The sequence below is a fragment of the Malus domestica genome, chromosome 17, assembly GCF_042453785.1.
Source record: "Malus domestica chromosome 17, GDT2T_hap1".
NCBI classification, from domain to species: domain Eukaryota; kingdom Viridiplantae; phylum Streptophyta; class Magnoliopsida; order Rosales; family Rosaceae; genus Malus; species Malus domestica.
This window is the reverse complement of record NC_091677.1, coordinates 13787775-13808960: the sequence shown is the minus strand read 5'-3', so window position 1 is coordinate 13808960 and position 21186 is coordinate 13787775. Positions and strand designations below refer to the sequence as shown.

At 35.8% G+C, this 21186-nt stretch overlaps 1 protein-coding gene and 1 pseudogene across 1 annotated transcript; both read left to right on the top strand.

Annotated features, from left to right (window-relative positions):
- Positions 1 to 6420: 6420 nt before the first annotated feature.
- On the top strand, positions 6421 to 8042 carry LOC103417543 (uncharacterized; annotated as a pseudogene).
- Positions 8043 to 11279: 3237 nt separating this feature from the next.
- On the top strand, positions 11280 to 13421 carry LOC103417527 (trihelix transcription factor ASIL2-like). Its single transcript, XM_008355706.4, has one exon. It carries the CDS (start codon positions 11982 to 11984, stop codon positions 13092 to 13094), a length of 1113 nt encoding a protein of 370 aa, XP_008353928.3. The 5' UTR covers positions 11280 to 11981; the 3' UTR covers positions 13095 to 13421.
- Positions 13422 to 21186: the final 7765 nt, after the last annotated feature.

Sequence of the window (21186 nt, the reverse complement as noted above, 5' to 3'; positions counted from 1 at the left end):
TGCCCCTTCCCCAAATTGGTAGTCGGTCTGAGACACGGGAGGGGACCGAGTCTTTCAGAGACCCTTGGGTCATTGATTTTCGAGCTTACATGGATGGGATTGTCTCAACGTTGCTTTAGGAAATCTTGACAGTCGTGAAAGACGGCTTTCGATCCTTCCACTCCTTCTGTAAGGATGTGTCTTCCTCCACTTCTCCTACTTCGGGTAAAAGCAGCTGGGTTGAGAGAAGTCTTATGTTGATCAATATTTTGATGATTAGTTCGCTCTTCATCAGGGATACCCATGTCAAAGGAATACGACCCTCCGTGTTGAGGGGCACCCAGTTGATGGTTGATGTCCATAGGGCTAACGAGCTCGCATGTTTGAGTACGCCTAGTTTCGTGGAACGTCTCAAAGAGCTTCTCATACTGCTCCTGGAGGACCTCATTCTTCATTGCTATCTTGTTGTTCTAAGCTTCTAGCTCATCAACTTTAGCTTGAAGAGCAACCCTCTTTCCTTTCTTCTTTCGTTGCCTCGCACCAAGTGCAAGAGGGGTGTCATTCTGCGTGCTGTGGCTTCCTTCGCTCCCCATGTTGGAGAGGGATACCTAGTCAAAATAGAGTGTACGAATGGTGGAAACCAGCTTAATAAAGCTGAAGAGAGTGGGAATAAGTGTCGTTCCCCCAGACGGTGCCAAATATTGATGCACAAAATCAGTGAGGACTTTGGTACAACAGAAAGTGTTAAGTTTGCGACCTTCGCTAGATTGCTCCGGTCACTAGTGTGGATAAGTATGTAAATGGATAGAGACAGGGAAGCAAACACAAGATGTACGTGGTTTACTCAGATTGGCTACGTCCACGGAATAGATGAGTTCTCATTAATTGTGAAGGGTTTACACAAGTACATAGGTTCAAGCTCTCCTTTAGTGAGTACTAGTAAATGATTTAGTACAAATGACATTAGGAAATATTGTGAGAGAAAATGATTTAGTACAAATGACATTAGGAAATATTGTGAGAGAATGATCTCTATTTATAGAAGAGAGTTTCTAGTTTCATTCTAACATTGACACGTGTCGTGTTGTGATTGGCTTCTGATGTTGACACATGTCGCGCTATGATTGGCTTCTGATGTTGACACGTGTCGCGCTGTGATTGGCCTCCTGGTTGTAGGGAAACTCTTCTGGGTCCTTGACGGTATAACGTTGACCGATGCTCAGTAGTTTCGAGATTGGTCAAGTATTTTACAAACACAATAAATTAGTAATTTAAAAAATATTACGTTTTATCAAAAATAATTTTTCATTATTTACCATAAACTTACCAATAACTCTCCCAGCATGGACTTCTTCAGCTCCTCAATGACCTTTTTCCAAGACTCAAACTTAGCAGAACAATCCCTTCACACCAAATTTCCAATGTCATAAATGAATTTGGCGTACACCTCAGCCAAGTTTTTGCCTTCAAAGTACAGCACTTGCTTCCGTCGATACCTCTCTACTCGCACTACAACTTTCTTTTTTCCAGAAGCTTCCCCAGAATCGGCCATTCTTTTTTAAACAAAAAAAATTTGAAAACTTTGACTCTGAAACTGTGTTTATATAGCACTAGGACAACTTTGCGCGATGAAATAGTCGTCGCGCAAAATGCGTCATTAATGAGCAATAAATTGGAAGGTTTGAACGCATTTAGACAGCGCACTGCGCGACAAACACATGTATTCGTCGTGCAAGGTGTATTTGTGAGACGAATTATCGTCGCGCAATATATTGAGCGACGAATAGAATAAAATAGTTGTAATTACAAAGTTTACGTAAACATAGATATGTATGTTTACGTAAACTTTATAATTACAAACAAATATTCACAAACGATTTAATACCTTAAATATTTATTCTTAAATTAATTAATACTTTAAATATTTATTCTATAAATAATTAATACCTAATATATTATTCTAAAAATAGTTAATACCTTAAATATTTATTCTACAAATAATTTATGTCTTCATCCATACAATTATTTTCAACATAAGTACGATATTCATTAAAAATTAAAAACACATATAAACCATAGCCAGGGTGCTTACATTAGGTCTCAAAAAAAAAAAAAAAAAACCGAACAAGAATTCAAAACTAATTACATAAATTAGAAAGAAAAAAAAAACCTTAAATTTAAAATTGTCGTACAAAACATAAACTTTAAACTACTATTTGGATGATCCTACTCCATTCCGCAAGACTTCATAACGCCACATATTGTAACCTTCCTCCAACGCATCCTCCAGCAACTTCATCAATTGTTCTTTCGGTTCATCATCAAAAACATACTTACGGTATTACACAAATATACATATAATTAATTCCAACATATAACTAAAAATTTCGCAAACTAAATTATTGATCCATCAACAATATACTTACTAATAGTTCATCCATCACAAGCTTTTTCACATTTCCCGGCACATCTTTCCAAGAACGCCACTCAACACTGGGGCAATTATTCCTCATAGCTGCAGTAATTGCACGAGCAAACGCAAAATGTTCTCTCATATCATGCGCGTCGGCCTTGCGCACACTCTCATTGTTGTTTTTATCTGCCATCTCAGCATGAACATAATTGTGAAGAAAAGGACAGTAGAAGCACCTATTTATAGCAAAGTTAGGATCTTTGCGCAACGAACTCTTTGTCGCGCAAACATCTGCATTAAATAGCCTCAGATTTACCTGATTCAGATGTATTGGAAGGTGAAAAGTTGGTGGAGCTTGCGTCGCGCAAAAGTAACATTTCGCCGCGCAAGTTTTTCCACCAAATTAAATTACCCGCGTTTTCTTGCTGACTTTAAGCGACGACAAAAAATATTCGTCGCGCAAGAACACTTAGTGCGACGAAATTTTCATCGCACAAGTTTAATTTATTTATTTTCTCTATTTTTTTTCTATTTTGCGCAACGAAGTTTTTTTTTTTGTCGCTCAAGTGCGTCTTGTCGCGCAACCTATTTTTTTTACTAGTCTTTCTCAAATTTCCTATACAAGTATGTTTTTTATTTGTTGTAAACATGTGCTTATTCATATATTATATAATAAATTTACTTTAAAAATAAAAATCCACCTAGCCCGCCTAGGCGCTAGGCCCCACCTCGCCGCCCGACTAGTGTCTAGCGTCTTTTAGAACCTTGGATCCGTCCATGTTCTATTCTCTACTTCAACATGAATTTTCATTTCTCCTTTCATGATACCTTTAAATTAGAATTATCCATTTTATTCAATCTTATATGCCAAATGAGGCCTTATTGAGTCTTGGCATAAGGAAAACATAAGTGTTAAATGTAAGTAAGATGAGCGCGAACCAGTTACTATGAATTAATTTGATTCAATTATGCTACTAATTGAATTTTAAACCTAACCAGATCATATCAAATAGTCATGTACTAGTATAATTGCAGCTTGAGATCTAAACTGTACAAAACCAAGCTATCCACTCCTAATTTAGCTACCACAACCATCAAATTTGAGAGCAACCCCCTTGTTATCTTCCAATGTCTTGCAAATAGGTTGAGAAAATAAAGAAAAAGAAAATCGTTCATGACTATATTGCTATTAAAACAACCAACCACATCTGATTACGTATAAAAGGCGGAAGAATAGAAGTAAAAATTATACGGCTTAAATAGTAGAAGTTTGGTTTTTATTTTTTTAGTACGCAAGTTTTCTACATAATCCGTTTAAAAAAAAAAAAAGTTTTCTACATAAGTTAAAAGCGATTTTAGGTTAAAATCTCTATATATAGAGGTATGCTTGTATCATATATTCAATACAAAAAGATGAAAAGCAAAAAGTAATGCTTTTACTTTCTCAAAACTCTCATTTGTACGTTTATTTCTCTTGTCTAACACTAGTAAATAGCATAAATAATAAACATCTCTCATTTATACGTTTATTTCTCTTGTCTAACACTAGTAAATAGCATAAATAATAAACATAGTGATACATGGCTCTCGTTACACTTCAACCTCTTGCATAACTTCTCTCTCATTTTGTTTCAAGTTCAAATCCTCATGCCTCATTTAAATTAGTACAGAATATCGTTTGTAATTAAAAAATATATATAAATAAAATAAAATAAAATAAAATAAAAAATAAAGGCTAAGATTGAAAAAGTTCACCTAATAGCGAGGTGTCTTGGGTTGGACACTTACATCTGCTTTGGTGACTTTCTTGTGTAGGTACAGACGCTCGACTTCGGCCTGAAAAAATATCATAGAGGTCCGGCGTCCATGCAGCATGCTTCGTTTCTTTCTTCATAAAAAATATAAAAAATAAAAAAAAGCTTTGCGTTGGAATGATTCATGCAGTCTATGGTTGATATTGTATTGAGGCTTTTTAAGATAAACGTATATGTAGTGGAATGATTCATGCAGTCTATGATTCACATTGTCTTCTTCTTTTGGGTGCCAGCCATCTCTTGGCGTTAATGCCGCTGAAGTCTCATTCTCAATCTTGATACCGAATTTCCTCCATATTCGTACTAACTTCATTTTCTCGTTCAATCACATAAACCAAGTTCTTTGCTTTACAGAGTTACTTTGCATGAAAGACAAACAGAACAGAAACCGTTTCAGTTTTTATTCTTTTTGGTTCATTTGTAATACTTCGTTTGTTCATTTTTCGCAGGTGCTTCTGAGTGGTTCCTGTCGACATGCTTGTTTCTAGACTATCCGCGGTCAGAACTCAGATGATCAAGCATCTCGCAAAGGGTTTTTGTTTTGTACCTTTTTTTTGTTCCTATCTTTAGTCTGCTTTTTCCAGTAGTCTCAGATGATCAAGCATCTCAGATGATCAGCCCCATATTAAATTTAACATTAACTTCTTCCGTGCTTGTTCCTGTCGACATGTGGCTAGATACGTGTGACAGGAGACTAATGATGGGTTGTTTAATGTTTCAAGTTTTATACAAAAGCATAGAGTTTTAGTCTATTTGTGTCTTTTTAAATCGATTAAGGTGAAACTGTATTGAAAGACCTATGGTTACTTAGGGTTCCTCATGATTAGGTTTCTTGGTATTATCTGGGTAATAGGGTTTGTGTCAACTCTATTAGTGTTTTACCTAGTTAATAGCCGTTTATTTTCTTCTTGCTCTTATCAACTTGTATAAGGGTCTTATCTTGTTGTTAACTCCTTAATCCAAGGAGTTTAGTTATGTTCCCTATACCAGCTGTTCAACGTGATTCAAGGAGATTTAAGATAGGTAACTTGAGTGTTGAATGTAGTTTGCAACTCACTCAAACTCTCCTATATATTTGTAACCTAGGTATGCTCTCATTACGATTTCTATAATACAAAATCAGAAACTTGAAAGGTCAACAAACTGTACAATTAGTCTACTGCTTAGGTAGAGGTTATCTCATGATTCCAGTAAGGCAGTGGAGGTTCTCTTGTGATTTTAAATTGTAGTTTAAGTTGGTATCTTTAAAAATAGGAGAAATTAGGTTCTCATCCTCCCTTTTGCTACTCCATTGATTAAAATTCTATTCATTTTCAATTTTTGATCAAGGTCCTTGGGTATTAATAACATCATTAATTATTTAAATAATAAAATATTTTTTTATTTCTAAATATATTCATTTAATGTTAAAAATGTTACAATTAGTATATTTATATTTATGACTAAATTTTTTTATCATATATTTTTAGTTTTAGTTTGTACCCATTTTTAATTTGTAATTCTTTTTTAATTTGTACCAATTTTCTTTTCAGTTTTAATTTGTACCCATATATTAATTTCTTTTTGTGCCCATATTTTTTACAGTTTATTTGTATTTGTACTTTTTATTTTGCTAAATGTACCCATGCTAATTATATGTACCAATTTATGTAAAACTTTTTAATCTTAAAATGTACTCATTCTTAAATATACCAATTTGTTATATGTAAAATGTACCTTTTTTATATAAAATCTATTCAATTTTTTTCTAATCCATTTTTAAACTTATATGGGTACATTAATTCTTTATTCTTTGATTTTAAAATGTATGCATGTCATGTTTAATCGAATAAATTTACTAATGTTATTAAGCCTAATATCTTCATTTTTTTTTTTTTTTTTTTGTGATTTTGAAGAATGTACCCATGTTTTGATACAATAATATTTTTGGTTAATTTTGATGAATGTACCCATGTTTATATATATACACACACACACAATAGTATATTTATATTTTAATATTTTTAATCCCACAAATTATGGTTTTTTATTTAAAATCTCATTTATATAAACAACTAAAAATTTTAATTTTTAATTTAAAAAATATAGTAACTACATAGAAATAAATTATTGCATTAATTTTATGGACCTTGATCAAAAATTAAAAAACAACCAGGTTTCAATCAAAGAATATTCATAGCTAAGGACCGCATCCAAAGTCTCCCTTAAAAATAATTCATAACTAATTTGTATGCTTTTCCAGCTCCATCGACGTCTGCAGCGAAGACAGGAAACTTCGGTGGACGTTACAGTTATATTTTCCACAATCCGGTTAGCTTCCTAACGAATTTCTTATATATGGAACTTTGTCTCGTTTTCAATTTCTAGCACTGACCCCTCAAATCTCACTCATCTTTTTTTCCAGAAGCATCAAACTTACTCTACGACAACTGCTCATGAAGAGGGGGATAAAAAAGTAGAAGAGTAAGTTCTTGTTTCATATAAAAGAACCGTATTGGATTGTAGCCACAAATCCTTACATATTGTTTCAATCGCCAGTGAACAATTTGGAGAGAATTCCCTTATTTGGCTTATTTCATTAAAGATGAGCTCTCATCCTTAGCGCTATCCTGCAAGTAAATATGTGTTACCGGAACCCTTATATCTTATTCATTGATTTCTGCAACCTTCTTTTCGAATGTGCAGAATTTCTGTCACATTTGTGGACAAGGATGAGATGGCGAAGCATATTAAGATTCCCTTTGGAATGTCCACACTAGAAGCTGCTCATGAAAATGACATAGAACTTGAAGGTACTCTGGCATGTCATTTGATGTTGTACCACAGAGCATTCCACTTTGATTCCTCTTGTTTTAATATGATTCTAACTTTTATTACGTACTTTTCTGGGCTCTATGTAGATTATAGACGCCGATAAGTTTTGTTTTAGTGGTGTTGATGCGTGAGCTTGCCCTTCAAGGTTGTTTATAATGAGACTATTAAAATGCTTGTTAGGATTGAATGGATAAGATGACTTGGAAATTGAACTTATGTGATTAGAACCAAGTTATTGGCTGAATTGAATCGAGTTGGTCAACTAAGAAACAGCTTGGCTATCTCTATAGTCTACCTCGTAACTAGTTGGTTTTAATGTGATCTTAGGAGCATGTGAAGGATCGTGCGCTTGCTCAAGATGTCATGTGATTGTGAGAGTATGTACTATTGTACATTGAAACCTGATGTTTGGAGATGAAGAATCATACTAGGAAGGCAATATTCACTGGATACAAGGAGAGGAGACATGAAAAATGAACTGATTTCCGTTCGTTAGTATCCGGTGGAAGTTGCCTTCTAGACTTCCATTCCTCCCACCAAAATCTCCATCCGAAGCTAACTTCTAGAACTCTTGGTTAGGATATGGAATACTACAATAAACTCGAAGATCCAAACTGATGAGGAAAACGACATGCTGGATCTTGCTTTCGGGCTCACAGAGACGTAAGCCCCCTATATCTTGGAATTATCTGCAGGGAAAATTTTGTCAGAGCTATAGTTGAAATTGATATGAATTCTAAAAGACGGTATTTGTTTGCAGCAGGTCCCGTCTGGGTTGTCAAATGGTTGCAAAACCCGAACTTGACGGAATATGCCTTGAACTGCCGAGTGCAACGCGCAACTTTGCTGTTGATAGGTATGCCAAGGCCACATAGAATAGAATTCTTTTGATAGGAAGGAGAGAGTAGGACATTTTTGGTTAGGAAGCAAACGAAAGCTATGCCATTCTTGTAGCATGTCCTATTTTGCTAGTTTTACGCTTCAAACACTAATTAAAGAAGTGACTTTATGAAATTTGTTTGTGCCAGGAATTTGGTTGAATAATTTATGCGTAGTGATTCATGTTTCGGTTTTCTTTTTCTGAAAACCTTACTTTGTTTTTATTCCTAAATTTTACCTGATTTATTCAATCGTAAATGAAGAGCATCAAAAGAAAAACGAGAGTAAAAAAATCGTATTTCTAATTTATTTTTTTATTTTTTTGCTAAAGGGAAGTGCACCCCATCACTTTTTCCGATGTGATTTTCATAGATTAGAATGGAATGAGGGCTTCGTCCTCCTCATTCACATATGTTGATCTAGTTTTTGTTTTCTCTAGTGTTTATTCTTTTTTAAAATAGAATCGAAATTTTATTGATCAATAAGACTAGGATACATCGAAGTCCTCATACAAAAAAGGATTTATTCTTCGAAGTTGAAACTTAAACCTTACCTTCAATCAGATTATACACATTATCTTTTTTACTTACACATTATTTGATGTCACATCTTATATCTCGTCACATGTGAAAAAATGTGAAAACATACCCGTTGCAAAAAAAGTGTTAAGAGTGTAGTTAGCCGTGCCAACGGGACCAAAAAAATTATCCCATCATAGGAAAGTCTTTTTGGTTCCGAAATCTAAATCTAGGGGTTTTTAAGTCGATACTTGCTAGATTATGAGCTACCTTATTGCGTTATCGATTCTCAAATAAGTCATTGAGCTTCCGAAACCTAAATCTAGAAGTTTCCAACTCGATAGCAAACCTTACTAATTGTGAGCTACTTTATTACACTTTCGACTCTTAAGTCTTAAAGTCAACCTCAATGGTCAATCTGCTCAAATAAACATAATCCATGCTACCATAATATAGTTACTTTAAAATTACTTGAAAGTAAAAGAGATTTTATAACTCTTATATTCCTACACACTAAGTTTTTTAGGTTTGATTTTTCCTTCCCCATTACTACTTTATCAAGAGGCGTTTAAAGAAAGAGATTCTTATTTTTATTGGGACCTATATTATGTTGAACTTTAACAATCTGAACCATCTATTTTTCAAGTTGCACCTCATAGATTATCCTTGCAAAGTATTAACTAAATCATAAATATTTGAAGCATCTAATTGAGTTCAAAAAATTTGACAAACATTTTGTTCTAAGAAAACACTAAAATATTGTCGTGATAATTAAATAGGCAAATGATTTCCAATTGAATTCAATTTTTGCAATAATCATAAATAGAGAAGTTCGATGTGAAGTGAGTTCCACAACTAATTTTAATTTAAAAAAAATGGAAATCTTTTCTCTTAAAGGACCTGTATTTTATCCAAAGTAAGCTCTCAAACAGGTTAAAAAATAGAATTCTTTTCCCTTAAAGGCCATGTGCTTTATCAAAGTAAGCTCTCAAATGGGTTCAAAGGGAAAGGGATCCTCCCCCCAAATCAAGGGATCCAAACTTCTTGAAATTTGATCAAACGGCTAAAGTTATTATAACTTTTAAAGGAGGCCTCTGTTTGTAGCATTTGGATCAAATTTCAAGGGCCCAGATCCCTTCATTTGGTGGATTTTGTGGAAGGGATCCAGAGAGGATCCATTTCCGGTTCAAAGGGTAGCATGCTGATTAGAGTGCAGTCCCCCCTTCCATATACTTTGATGCCACAAAAGTCGTTAGGTATTACGAATGACGATCCTCTCCGGATTTTCTTTGTGAGGATTCAAGGATCCTCCAATCATATATGTTCATCATATATTGTACGGTCAGTTTTTGTCAGATGCTATTTATATTTAATTTTAAATAAAAAGATTTTTAATGATTTTTAACCGTACGATATACAATGAACTGATGTAATTGGAGGATTTCTAGAATCAAGATCCGAAGAAGATCCGCATTCAATATTACCAGCACTTCAACATCCACGTCAGATGTAGCCAATCAGGAAGTATGATTCTCTCCCCTTTTTTTTCCCTCCCTTCGCTTTTATTTGAACGGTCACGGTTAAGGCACGTCAATATCTTATATTAATTCTTTTATAGAAAAAGAAAGACAAAATAAAGAATGTAAGAGAAGAAGAAGGTTATAAATGAAAAAAAGAAGAGAAGAGAATCCTACCTGCCAATCAAAGCCGGCCTTGACCATGCAGCCCTGTGGACAGGCTGACTGACATCGTCCTAGCTCCCAACCACCTTTATCTTTGACCTACGTGAGCCCGTTTCCCTTTTGTGGCGTGACCAGCGGTCACCGACAACTGTCGGTCATGGTCGATAACGTTAAACAGTGACCGACTTCTTTAGCATCCTAGAGCCTATTTTAGTATGTTGTGCGGAAATGGAAATGGTAGGCGGTAAACGGTGACAGAAGAAAGCTGCCGTGAAGTCTGAAGAACGCAATTCCAATTCCCAAGCCAACCGGAATGCGGGGCCTTGCTTTGCTCGCTTGACGTTTTGAACTACCTCAGCTAAAATTACTTTATTAGCCTTAGCAAATTGGTTTTATTTTATTTTTCTTTTCATCTCATCTTTGGTTGTAATTTGTGTGAACTGTTTGGACAAATGATGCCTTTCCTTCCTTAGGATCAATTTGGGTGAATTGATTTTTCCACTGACGCGAAAACGAGTTAATGTTAAGAGAAATTTAAGTATGATAATATGACCAAGTGAATGATACGACACTCACATGAAAACGAGCTTTATTGTATTTGAGTAATCTAACTTTCACACATGTAACTCTCAATATATTGTGATATTTTATCTTATCCGAATAATAACTAGTCAAACTATTATGAAAAAAAAAAATTCTAATTCGCAATATATATACATATTTGTATACGCTTGATGACATTACTCAAATATATGTCGTATCCCCATTAAATTAAAGGAAAACTAATGAAAATAGCTTAAAAACTTTGAGTTTTAATGATAAGGACAAAATAAAGGGTAAAGTAAATAGTATCAGGATTGAATTTTTAGTGTAAAAATGTGGTTTTTCGTTAAAGTGAACAATACATGGTGCTTTTCGTTAAAGTTCTCTTAAATTAATGATAGGAAGACTAAAATTTGTAGACGAAATTTTGAAACCTAAAGGATATAGAAATTGATGATTGATCTGAAGATGATTGGTTTATTACTTAAACTTTTGATAAACGTATTTATTCATATTAGTAACACATTATTTAATTTGTAAATTTTATCTTCAGATTTAGTCTAAAATGACATTAGAGAAAACACAAGCAAACAAATATTGAGTTAGTACTATGATGTCACCTCTCTCATAACAAAAAGATTGTCCTTAATCTTTGAGTTTGTACTAATAAATAACTTTTAACAAAAAGATTATTTTCTCCATTAGGAATTAATAATTTCGGAAACACCAGAATTCAGATCAGGGAAGCCACAGCCGAGTAAATGTCAGGTGAGGTAATGACGGCACCGGTAATTGCAGCGAAACACCATGGAGTTTTACGTCAATTACTCCTAAGCCGGCTGTTTCCTGACGCCGGTGACGGGGACTCTACCTCTTCCCCAATTAAATCCCGCCATCTCGACTGCCGGGTCCCCTATCCAACCACGTGTCCTCACCTTATGTACCCCTCGACGGACGCCGTCAAACCCCAACGCCCCTCTCTCTGAGTCCCTTGACTCCCTCAGGTTTTTCCGTCAACCGAGAATACGCGACCCAACAAAAAACACCAAATTAACGTTTTCCGTAAACGCGAGAAGCCGGTCAACCCAAACCCTCTCTCTCTCTTCGCACTAAAAGCATTCCAACCCCCCCAAAACCTAAAATTCACATCGCCGATATCTCATATCCTACGACCTCCGGCGCACGATAGCACCCACTACAAAACCCTTACTCTCCTCAATCCCTCTGAACCAGTGCCAGCTCTCAGATCGGTGATAGTCTACGCACAGGCGCAGTTTACTACCGAATTTTGGATCTAGACCGGACCGATCCAGATCCGCGCACGATTGCAGTCGTATCGATGGAAGAGGACGACGAGATCCAGTCACCGGCATCGGGAGGAAGCCGATCGCCGGCGTCGACGAGGCAGAACGGTCGGATTACGGTGACGGTGGCGGTGCCGCCGGCGCAAGTTCCAGCGCCGACGCCGACTCAGAACAAAATCCTAACCCTAGCTCTGCCGTCGTCGGCTCAGCAACAGGGACGGAGCAGCGGGGGAGGAAGGGAAGATTGCTGGAGCGAAGGGGCGACGGCGGTGCTGATCGAGGCGTGGGGGGAGAGGTACTTGGAGCTGAGCAGGGGGAATTTGAAGCAGAAGCACTGGAAGGAGGTGGCGGACGTCGTGAGCAGCAGGGAGAACTACGGTAAGATTCCAAAGACTGACATACAGTGTAAGAATAGGATTGATACTGTGAAGAAGAAGTATAAACTCGAAAAATCGAAGATTGGGGCCGGAGGAGGACCCAGCAAGTGGCCTTTTTACGAGAGGCTCGATCATTTGATTGGCCCCTCTGGTGCTAAGGTGGGTCCTGGGTCTGCTGGCGGCGGTGGTAGTGGTGGGTTTTCGGGGCATAGCAAAAAAATGCCGGTCGGGCTTCGACATAGCCAATTTATCGGGCGTAGGGCTAAACGGGAGGGAAAGATTAGACAAAGGGATTTGGTAGAATCGGATTCAGACGAGTCTCGGGAGCCTTCGCCTATTTCGATTGATAATGAGATTTTCGAGCAGAAGAGGAGGACTGCCAATGCCAATGCGAGCGTGAGGAAAAGGGTAGGGGGTGGATTAAGACCTTGTGCGGTGGGTAGGGAGAAAGGAGGAGGAGGAGGAGGAGGAGGAGGAGGAGGAGGAGGGTGTGGGAGCTCGGTGAGGGAACTGACTCGAGCGATATTGAAGTTTGGGGAGGCTTATGAGCATGCGGAGTCAGCGAAGCTGCAGCAGGTGGTGGAGATGGAGAAGCAGAGGATGAAGTTTGCCAAGGAGTTGGAGTTGCAGAGGCTGCAGTTTTTCATGAAGACACAGGTGGAGATTTCTCAGCTGAAGAGTGGAAGTGGGAGAAAAAGCAGGGTTAACGGGGTTGGGAATGCTAGTAACCATCGTAGCAACAACAACAATAACAGTGATTGTAGCAGCTAAGGTAATAAAGAAAACAACCCATGTTGGCAAAATTGTGTTAAAAATGGTAGATGGGAGCGAATTATCTGTTTCTTGTGGTGTTTGTGACATAGTAGTTGAGTCAGTTTGTGAAATCATGATGTTAGGAGAGAGTAGCGGTTATCGGTAAATGGTTGATTAGGATTTAGAGTCGGATTGTTGCCGGAAATATTGTCGGATTATGAAGTGAGCATCAATCTTAGCAAATGGAGTAATGAAAGATTGAATATTATTGCTTGCTGCTTATCAAGTGTATGATCTTCATGTATTTTTAAGCTCACTTATAATGAAATGTCGTAACCATGAAAATCTGGAATTGTCAATGCTGGTTGTATTAATGTGCTCCTGTAAGAAATGCTCGTGCTCATAAACACTTTTTTTAGAGGCGCTTTTAATATGAAAATATAAATCCAAGTGCTTCTTGGAAAAGAGTTGGACGTGCTTCCGCAAGAAGCAGCTAGGCTTCTTTAAAAGGAGTTTTCTGTTTTTGTGAATAAAAAACGCCTATGAGTTTTTTTCCTTGAGCATGGTCAGAATTGCTTTTGATCCGGAAAAAATTCTTTTGGCAGATGTGGTGCAATAGAAATTCCTGCTGGGCCACAAATTATGTATAATATTGGGCATGTTGTGTTGTCTTTCTGATCTTTTTTGTAATTGGGCTCTGCTCAGGTTCCAATATTAGTTCATGTGTTTTTATCCCGCCAATTTAGCCTAGTTTTTTTGGACATGAATCATGATAGGTCTATCATTGTTTAATATAGAACTCGCTATCTACAAGATTCGGCTTTAAGATCTCACTATATTTGACTTTAAGATCTCATATGTACAGGTGGAGTACAATACTACCAGACCCTTATATTCTAATACAAAGTGACTCCAATTTAGTTTGTGACATTAGTTTGAGCAACACTCGTAAAAAATCTCTATGAGACAAGTAACCCGTTCATCTCTAATAAAATTGAAGGTATAACATCGTTTGATAAAAAATAAAATATTAAAGGTGTGTCCGGAATATTATTTAGCGAAATAGTTAATTATCGGATTAGCTTATGATTTATGAATAGCCCGAATTTCACTAAATTTAGTATTCACTCATGTCTCACGTTAACCGTAACCGTCAATTCCGTTAACTTTTTAGTTAAACTCAACAACTCATAATCGTGTGATCCCATTAAATTACCAAGAAAATACAAGGGAAAGAAAGAGGTAATAATTGAAGTTGTAATCTTTTTGGTTTGATTATCATATTGTCACGTAGTATCATTGCTCATTTTCTAATATAATATGTGATTATTAAACTCACAACTCTTACCAATGGCGGATGGATTAAGGGACTCGACCACCCAGCAACCCCGATCAGTGGTTGTGAGGCCTTCGAGGACCACCCAAGTTTAGGCATGTGGTATAGGAGAAAAGTGCAGAAACGGATTTGCGGGTGCATGTTTTGCAAATGATTAACGAAGGAGAATAATACTATTTAGTTTTTAAAAAAACTTGGCCAAAATTACATCGTTTTGAGCCAAGTCATTTAAAACAAAATAATTAAAAGTAAGTCTTCTTATTAAGTCACGTGAGGAAAACCGTTTTTAAATAAAAAAAATAAAGAGAGTATTCTATTTTCTCCTACCCGAGATCTCCACCCAATCCCATTTTGCATTCATTTTCTCCAATTGGGTAATTCCAATTCCCTTTTTCTTCTAACCATACCCAACCGGTCGCCAAGCCATCACCAATGAAAATCATCATTGATTAGTTATGACAATCCTAATAGTATATCTTTTTACATGGCATTGGTGCACCTTCACACGGCTTTCCGTGCTACATAAAATAATAAATCCTAAAAAAATAGTTTTTAATGGTTAATCCACATGATATATATAATTACGTTAATGAGATCTACATGGTGCCACATCAGCATACTAATAAAATAATGGATGAAATATAAATCAAATGATCAAATTGATGTGCAATCATAAAATTCAAGAACAACATTGATCACTTTTGAAAGTAAATAAATAGAAAAGAGTGGAGTGGGTAATCCCGATTTTCGGAGGGCGATTTATGAATTTACGCCCTTGGTCTCGCTACCCTACGAATCAGGTCAATATCCCTCCCTCTCTAAACCTTGATTTTGCTTGTAATTGATTTGGGGTTTATTTTAGGGTAGGAAATTTGGGATTTATAGTTAGGGTTAGGCAATTTGGGGATTGATTTTCGTAGTTTCAATTGTGTGTGAAGTTGTTTTGGGCTGTAGTGAAAGTTCATTTTGTAGTAAATTTGACTGATATTCTTGTAGTTATGCGCACACTCTGTGTATTTTGTAGTAAATTACCAAGAAAATACAAGGGAAAGAAAGAGGTAATAATTGAAGTTGTAATTTTTTTGGTTTGATTGTCATACTGTCACGTAGTATTATTACTCATTTTCTGATATAATATGTGATTATTGAACTCACAACTCTTACCAATGGCAGATGCATTAAGGGACTCGACCACCCGGCAACCCCGATCAGTGGTTGTGAGGCCTTCGAGGACCACCCAAGTTTAGGCATATGGTATAGGAGAAAAGTGCAGAAACGGATTTGCGGGTGCATGTTTTGCAAATGATTAACGAAGGAGAATAATACTATTTAGTTTTTTAAAAAACTTGGCCAAAATTACATTGTTTTGAGCCAAGTCATTTAAAACAAAATAATTAAAAGTAAGTCTTCTTATTAAGTCACGTGAGGAAAACCTTTTTTAAATAAAAAAAATAAAGAGAGTATTTTATTTTCTCCTACCCGAGATCTCCACCCAATCCCATTTTGCATTCATTTTCTCCAATTGGGTAATTCAAATTCCTTTTTTCTTCTAACCATACCCAACCGATCGCCAAGCCATCACCAATGAAAATCATCATTGATTAGTTATGACAATTATAATAGTCATAACTTTTTACATGGCATTGGTGCACCTTCACACGGCTTTCCGTGCTACATAAAATAATAAATCCTAAACAAATAGTTTTTAATGGTTAATCCACATGATATATATAATTACGTTAATGAGATCTACATGGTGCCACATCAGCATACTAATAAAATAATGGATGAAATATAAATGAAATGATCAAATTGATGTGCAATCATAAAATTCAAGGACAACATTGATCACTTTTGAAAGTAAATAAATAGAAAAGAGTGAAGTGGGTAATCCTGATTTTTGGAGGGCGATTTATGAATTTACGCCATTGGTCTCGCTACCCTACGAATCAGGCCAATATTCCTCCCTCTCTAAACCTTGATTTTGCTTGTAATTGATTTGGGGTTTATTTTAGGGTAGGAAATTTGGGATTTATAGTTAGGGTTAGGCAATTTGGGGATTGATTTTCGTAGTTTAAATTGTGTGTGAAGTTGTTTTGGGCTGTAGTGAAAGTACATTTTGTAGTAAATTTGACTGATATTCTTGTAGTTATGCGCACACTCTGTGTATTTTGTAGTAAATTACCAAGAAAATACAAGGGAAAGAAAGAGGTAATAATTGAAGTCGTAATTTTTTTGGTTTGATTGTCATACTGTCACGTAGTATTATTACTCATTTTCTGATATAATATGTGATTATTGAACTCACAACTCTTACCAATGGCAGATGCATTAAGGGACTCGACCACCCGGCAACCCCGATCAGTGGTTGTGAGGCCTTCGAGGACCACCCAAGTTTAGGCATATGGTATAAGAGAAAAGTGCAGAAACGGATTTGCGGGTGCATGTTTTGCAAATGATTAACGAAGGAGAATAATACTATTTAGTTTTTTAAAAAACTTGGCCAAAATTACATTGTTTTGAGCCAAGTCATTTAAAACAAAATAATTAAAAGTAAGTCTTCTTATTAAGTCACGTGAGGAAAACCTTTTTTAAATAAAAAAAATAAAGAGAGTATTTTATTTTCTCCTACCCGAGATCTCCACCCAATCCCATTTTGCATTCATTTTCTCCAATTGGGTAATTCAAATTCCTTTTTTCTTCTAACCATACCCAACCGATCGCCAAGCCATCACCAATGAAAATCATCATTGATTAGTTATGACAATCATAATAGTCATAACGTTTTACATGGCATTGGTGCACCTTCACACGGCTTTCCGTGCTACATAAAATAATAAATCCTAAAAAAATAGTTTTTAATGGTTAATCCACATGATATATATAATTACGTTAATGAGATCTACATGGTGCCACATCAGCATACTAATAAAATAATGGATGAAATATAAATGAAATGATCAAATTGATGTGCAATCATAAAATTCAAGGACAACATTGATCACTTTTGAAAGTAAATAAATAGAAAAGGGTGGAGTGGGTAATCCCGATTTTCAGAGGGCGATTTATGAATTTACGCCCTTGGTCTCACTACCCTACGAATCAGGTCAATATCCCTCCCTCTCTAAACCTTGATTTTGCTTGTAATTGATTTGGGGTTTATTTTAGGGTAGGAAATTTGGGATTTATAGTTAGGGTTAGGCAATTTGGGGATTGATTTTCGTAGTTTCAATTGTGTGTGAAGTTGTTTTAGGCTGTAGTGAAAGCACATTTTGTAGTAAATTGGACTGGATATTCTTGTAGTTATGCGCACACTCTGTGTATTTTGTAGTAAATTACCAAGAAAATACAAGGGAAAGAAAGAGGTAATAATTGAAGTTGTAATTTTTTTGGTTTGATTGTCATACTGTCACGTAGTATTATTACTCATTTTCTGATATAATATGTGATTATTGAACTCACAACTCTTACCAATGGCGGATGCATTAAGGGACTCGACCACCCGACAACCCCGATCAGTGGTTGTGAGGCCTTCGAGGACCACCCAAGTTTAGGCATGTGGTATAGGAGAAAAGTGCAGAAACGGATTTGCGGGTGCATGTTTTGCAAATGATTAACGAAGGAGAATAATACTATTTAGTTTTTAAAAAAACTTGGCCAAAATTACATCGTTTTGAGCCAAGTCATTTAAAACAAAATAATTAAAAGTAAGTCTTCTTATTAAGTCACGTGAGGAAAACCGTTTTTAAATAAAAAAAATAAAGAGAGTATTCTATTTTCTCCTACCCGAGATCTCCACCCAATCCCATTTTGCATTCATTTTCTCCAATTGGGTAATTCCAATTCCCTTTTTCTTCTAACCATACCCAACCGGTCGCCAAGCCATCACCAATGAAAATCATCATTGATTAGTTATGACAATCCTAATAGTATATCTTTTTACATGGCATTGGTGCACCTTCACACGGCTTTCCGTGCTACATAAAATAATAAATCCTAAAAAAATAGTTTTTAATGGTTAATCCACATGATATATATAATTACGTTAATGAGATCTACATGGTGCCACATCAACATACTAATAAAATAATGGATGAAATATAAATCAAATGATCAAATTGATGTGCAATCATAAAATTCAAGAACAACATTGATCACTTTTGAAAGTAAATAAATAGAAAAGAGTGGAGTGGGTAATCCCGATTTTCGGAGGGCGATTTATGAATTTACGCCCTTGGTCTCGCTACCCTACGAATCAGGTCAATATCCCTCCCTCTCTAAACCTTGATTTTGCTTGTAATTGATTTGGGGTTTATTTTAGGGTAGGAAATTTGGGATTTATAGTTAGGGTTAGGCAATTTGGGGATTGATTTTCGTAGTTTCAATTGTGTGTGAAGTTGTTTTGGGCTGTAGTGAAAGTTCATTTTGTAGTAAATTTGACTGATATTCTTGTAGTTATGCGCACACTCTGTGTATTTTGTAGTAAATTACCAAGAAAATACAAGGGAAAGAAAGAGGTAATAATTGAAGTTGTAATTTTTTTGGTTTGATTGTCATACTGTCACGTAGTATTATTACTCATTTTCTGATATAATATGTGATTATTGAACTCACAACTCTTACCAATGGCAGATGCATTAAGGGACTCGACCACCCGGCAACCCCGATCAGTGGTTGTGAGGCCTTCGAGGACCACCCAAGTTTAGGCATATGGTATAGGAGAAAAGTGCAGAAACGGATTTGCGGGTGCATGTTTTGCAAATGATTAACGAAGGAGAATAATACTATTTAGTTTTTTAAAAAACTTGGCCAAAATTACATTGTTTTGAGCCAGGTCATTTAAAACAAAATAATTAAAAGTAAGTCTTCTTATTAAGTCACGTGAGGAAAACCTTTTTTAAATAAAAAAAATAAAGAGAGTATTTTATTTTCTCCTACCCGAGATCTCCACCCAATCCCATTTTGCATTCATTTTCTCCAATTGGGTAATTCAAATTCCTTTTTTCTTCTAACCATACCCAACCGATCGCCAAGCCATCACCAATGAAAATCATCATTGATTAGTTATGACAATCATAATAGTCATAACTTTTTACATGGCATTGGTGCACCTTCACACGGCTTTCCGTGCTACATAAAATAATAAATCCTAAACAAATAGTTTTTAATGGTTAATCCACATGATATATATAATTACGTTAATGAGATCTACATGGTGCCAGATCAGCATACTAATAAAATAATGGATGAAATATAAATGAAATGATCAAATTGATGTGCAATCATAAAATTCAAGGACAACATTGATCACTTTTGAAAGTAAATAAATAGAAAAGAGTGGAGTGGGTAATCCCGATTTTCAGAGGGCGATTTATGAATTTACGCCCTTGGTCTCGCTACCCTACGAATCAGGTCAATATCCCTCCCTCTCTAAACCTTGATTTTGCTTGTAATTGATTTGGGGTTTATTTTAGGGTAGGAAATTTGGGATTTATAGTTAGGGTTAGGCAATTTGGGGATTGATTTTCGTAGTTTCAATTTTGTGTGAAGTTGTTTTAGGCTGTAGTGAAAGCACATTTTGTAGTAAATTGGACTGATATTCTTGTAGTTATGCGCACACTCTGTGTATTTTGTAGTAAATTGCCGAGAAAATACAAGGGAAAGAAAGAGGTAATAATTGAAGTTGTAATTTTTTTGGTTTGATTGTCATATTGTCACGTAGTATTATTACTCATTTTCTAATATAATATGTGATTATTGAACTCACAACTCTTACCAATGGCGGATGCATTAAGGGACTTGACCACCCGGCAACCCCGATCAGTGGTTGTGAGGCCTTCGAGGACCACCCAAGTTTAGGCATGTGGTATAGGAGAAAAGTGCAGAAACGGATTTGTGGGTGCATGTTTTGCAAATGATTAACGAAGGAGAATAATACTATTTAGTTTTTTAAAAAATTTGGCCAAAATTACATCGTTTTGAGCCAAGTCATTTAAAACAAAATAATTAAAAGTAAGTCTTCTTATTAAGTCACGTGAGGAAAACCGTTTTTAAATAAAAAAAATAAAGAGAGTATTCTATTTTCTCCTACCCGAGATCTCCACCCAATCCCATTTTGCATTCATTTTCTCCAATTGGGTAATTCCAATTCCCTTTTTCTTCTAACCATACCCAACCGGTCGCCAAGCCATCACCAATGAAAATCATCATTGATTAGTTATGACAATCCTAATAGTATATCTTTTTACATGGCATTGGTGCACCTTCACACGGCTTTCCGTGCTACATAAAATAATAAATCCTAAAAAAATAGTTTTTAATGGTTAATCCACATGATATATATAATTACGTTAATGAGATCTACATGGTGCCACATCAGCATACTAATAAAATAATGGATGAAATATAAATCAAATGATCAAATTGATGTGCAATCATAAAATTCAAGAACAACATTGATCACTTTTGAAAGTAAATAAATAGAAAAGAGTGGAGTGGGTAATCCCGATTTTCGGAGGGCGATTTATGAATTTACGCCCTTGGTCTCGCTACCCTAAGAATCAGGTCAATATCCCTCCCTCTCTAAACCTTGATTTTGCTTGTAATTGATTTGGGGTTTATTTTAGGGTAGGAAATTTGGGATTTATAGTTAGGGTTAGGCAATTTGGGGATTGATTTTCGTAGTTTCAATTATGTGTGAAGTTGTTTTAGGCTGTAGTGAAAGCACATTTTGTAGTAAATTTGACTGATATTCTTGTAGTTATGCGCACACTC

Coding starts and splice junctions, on each gene's coding strand:
- LOC103417527 (XM_008355706.4), top strand. CDS start 11,982: ATGGAAGAGGACGACGAGATCCAGTCACCGGCATCGGGAGGAAGCCGA.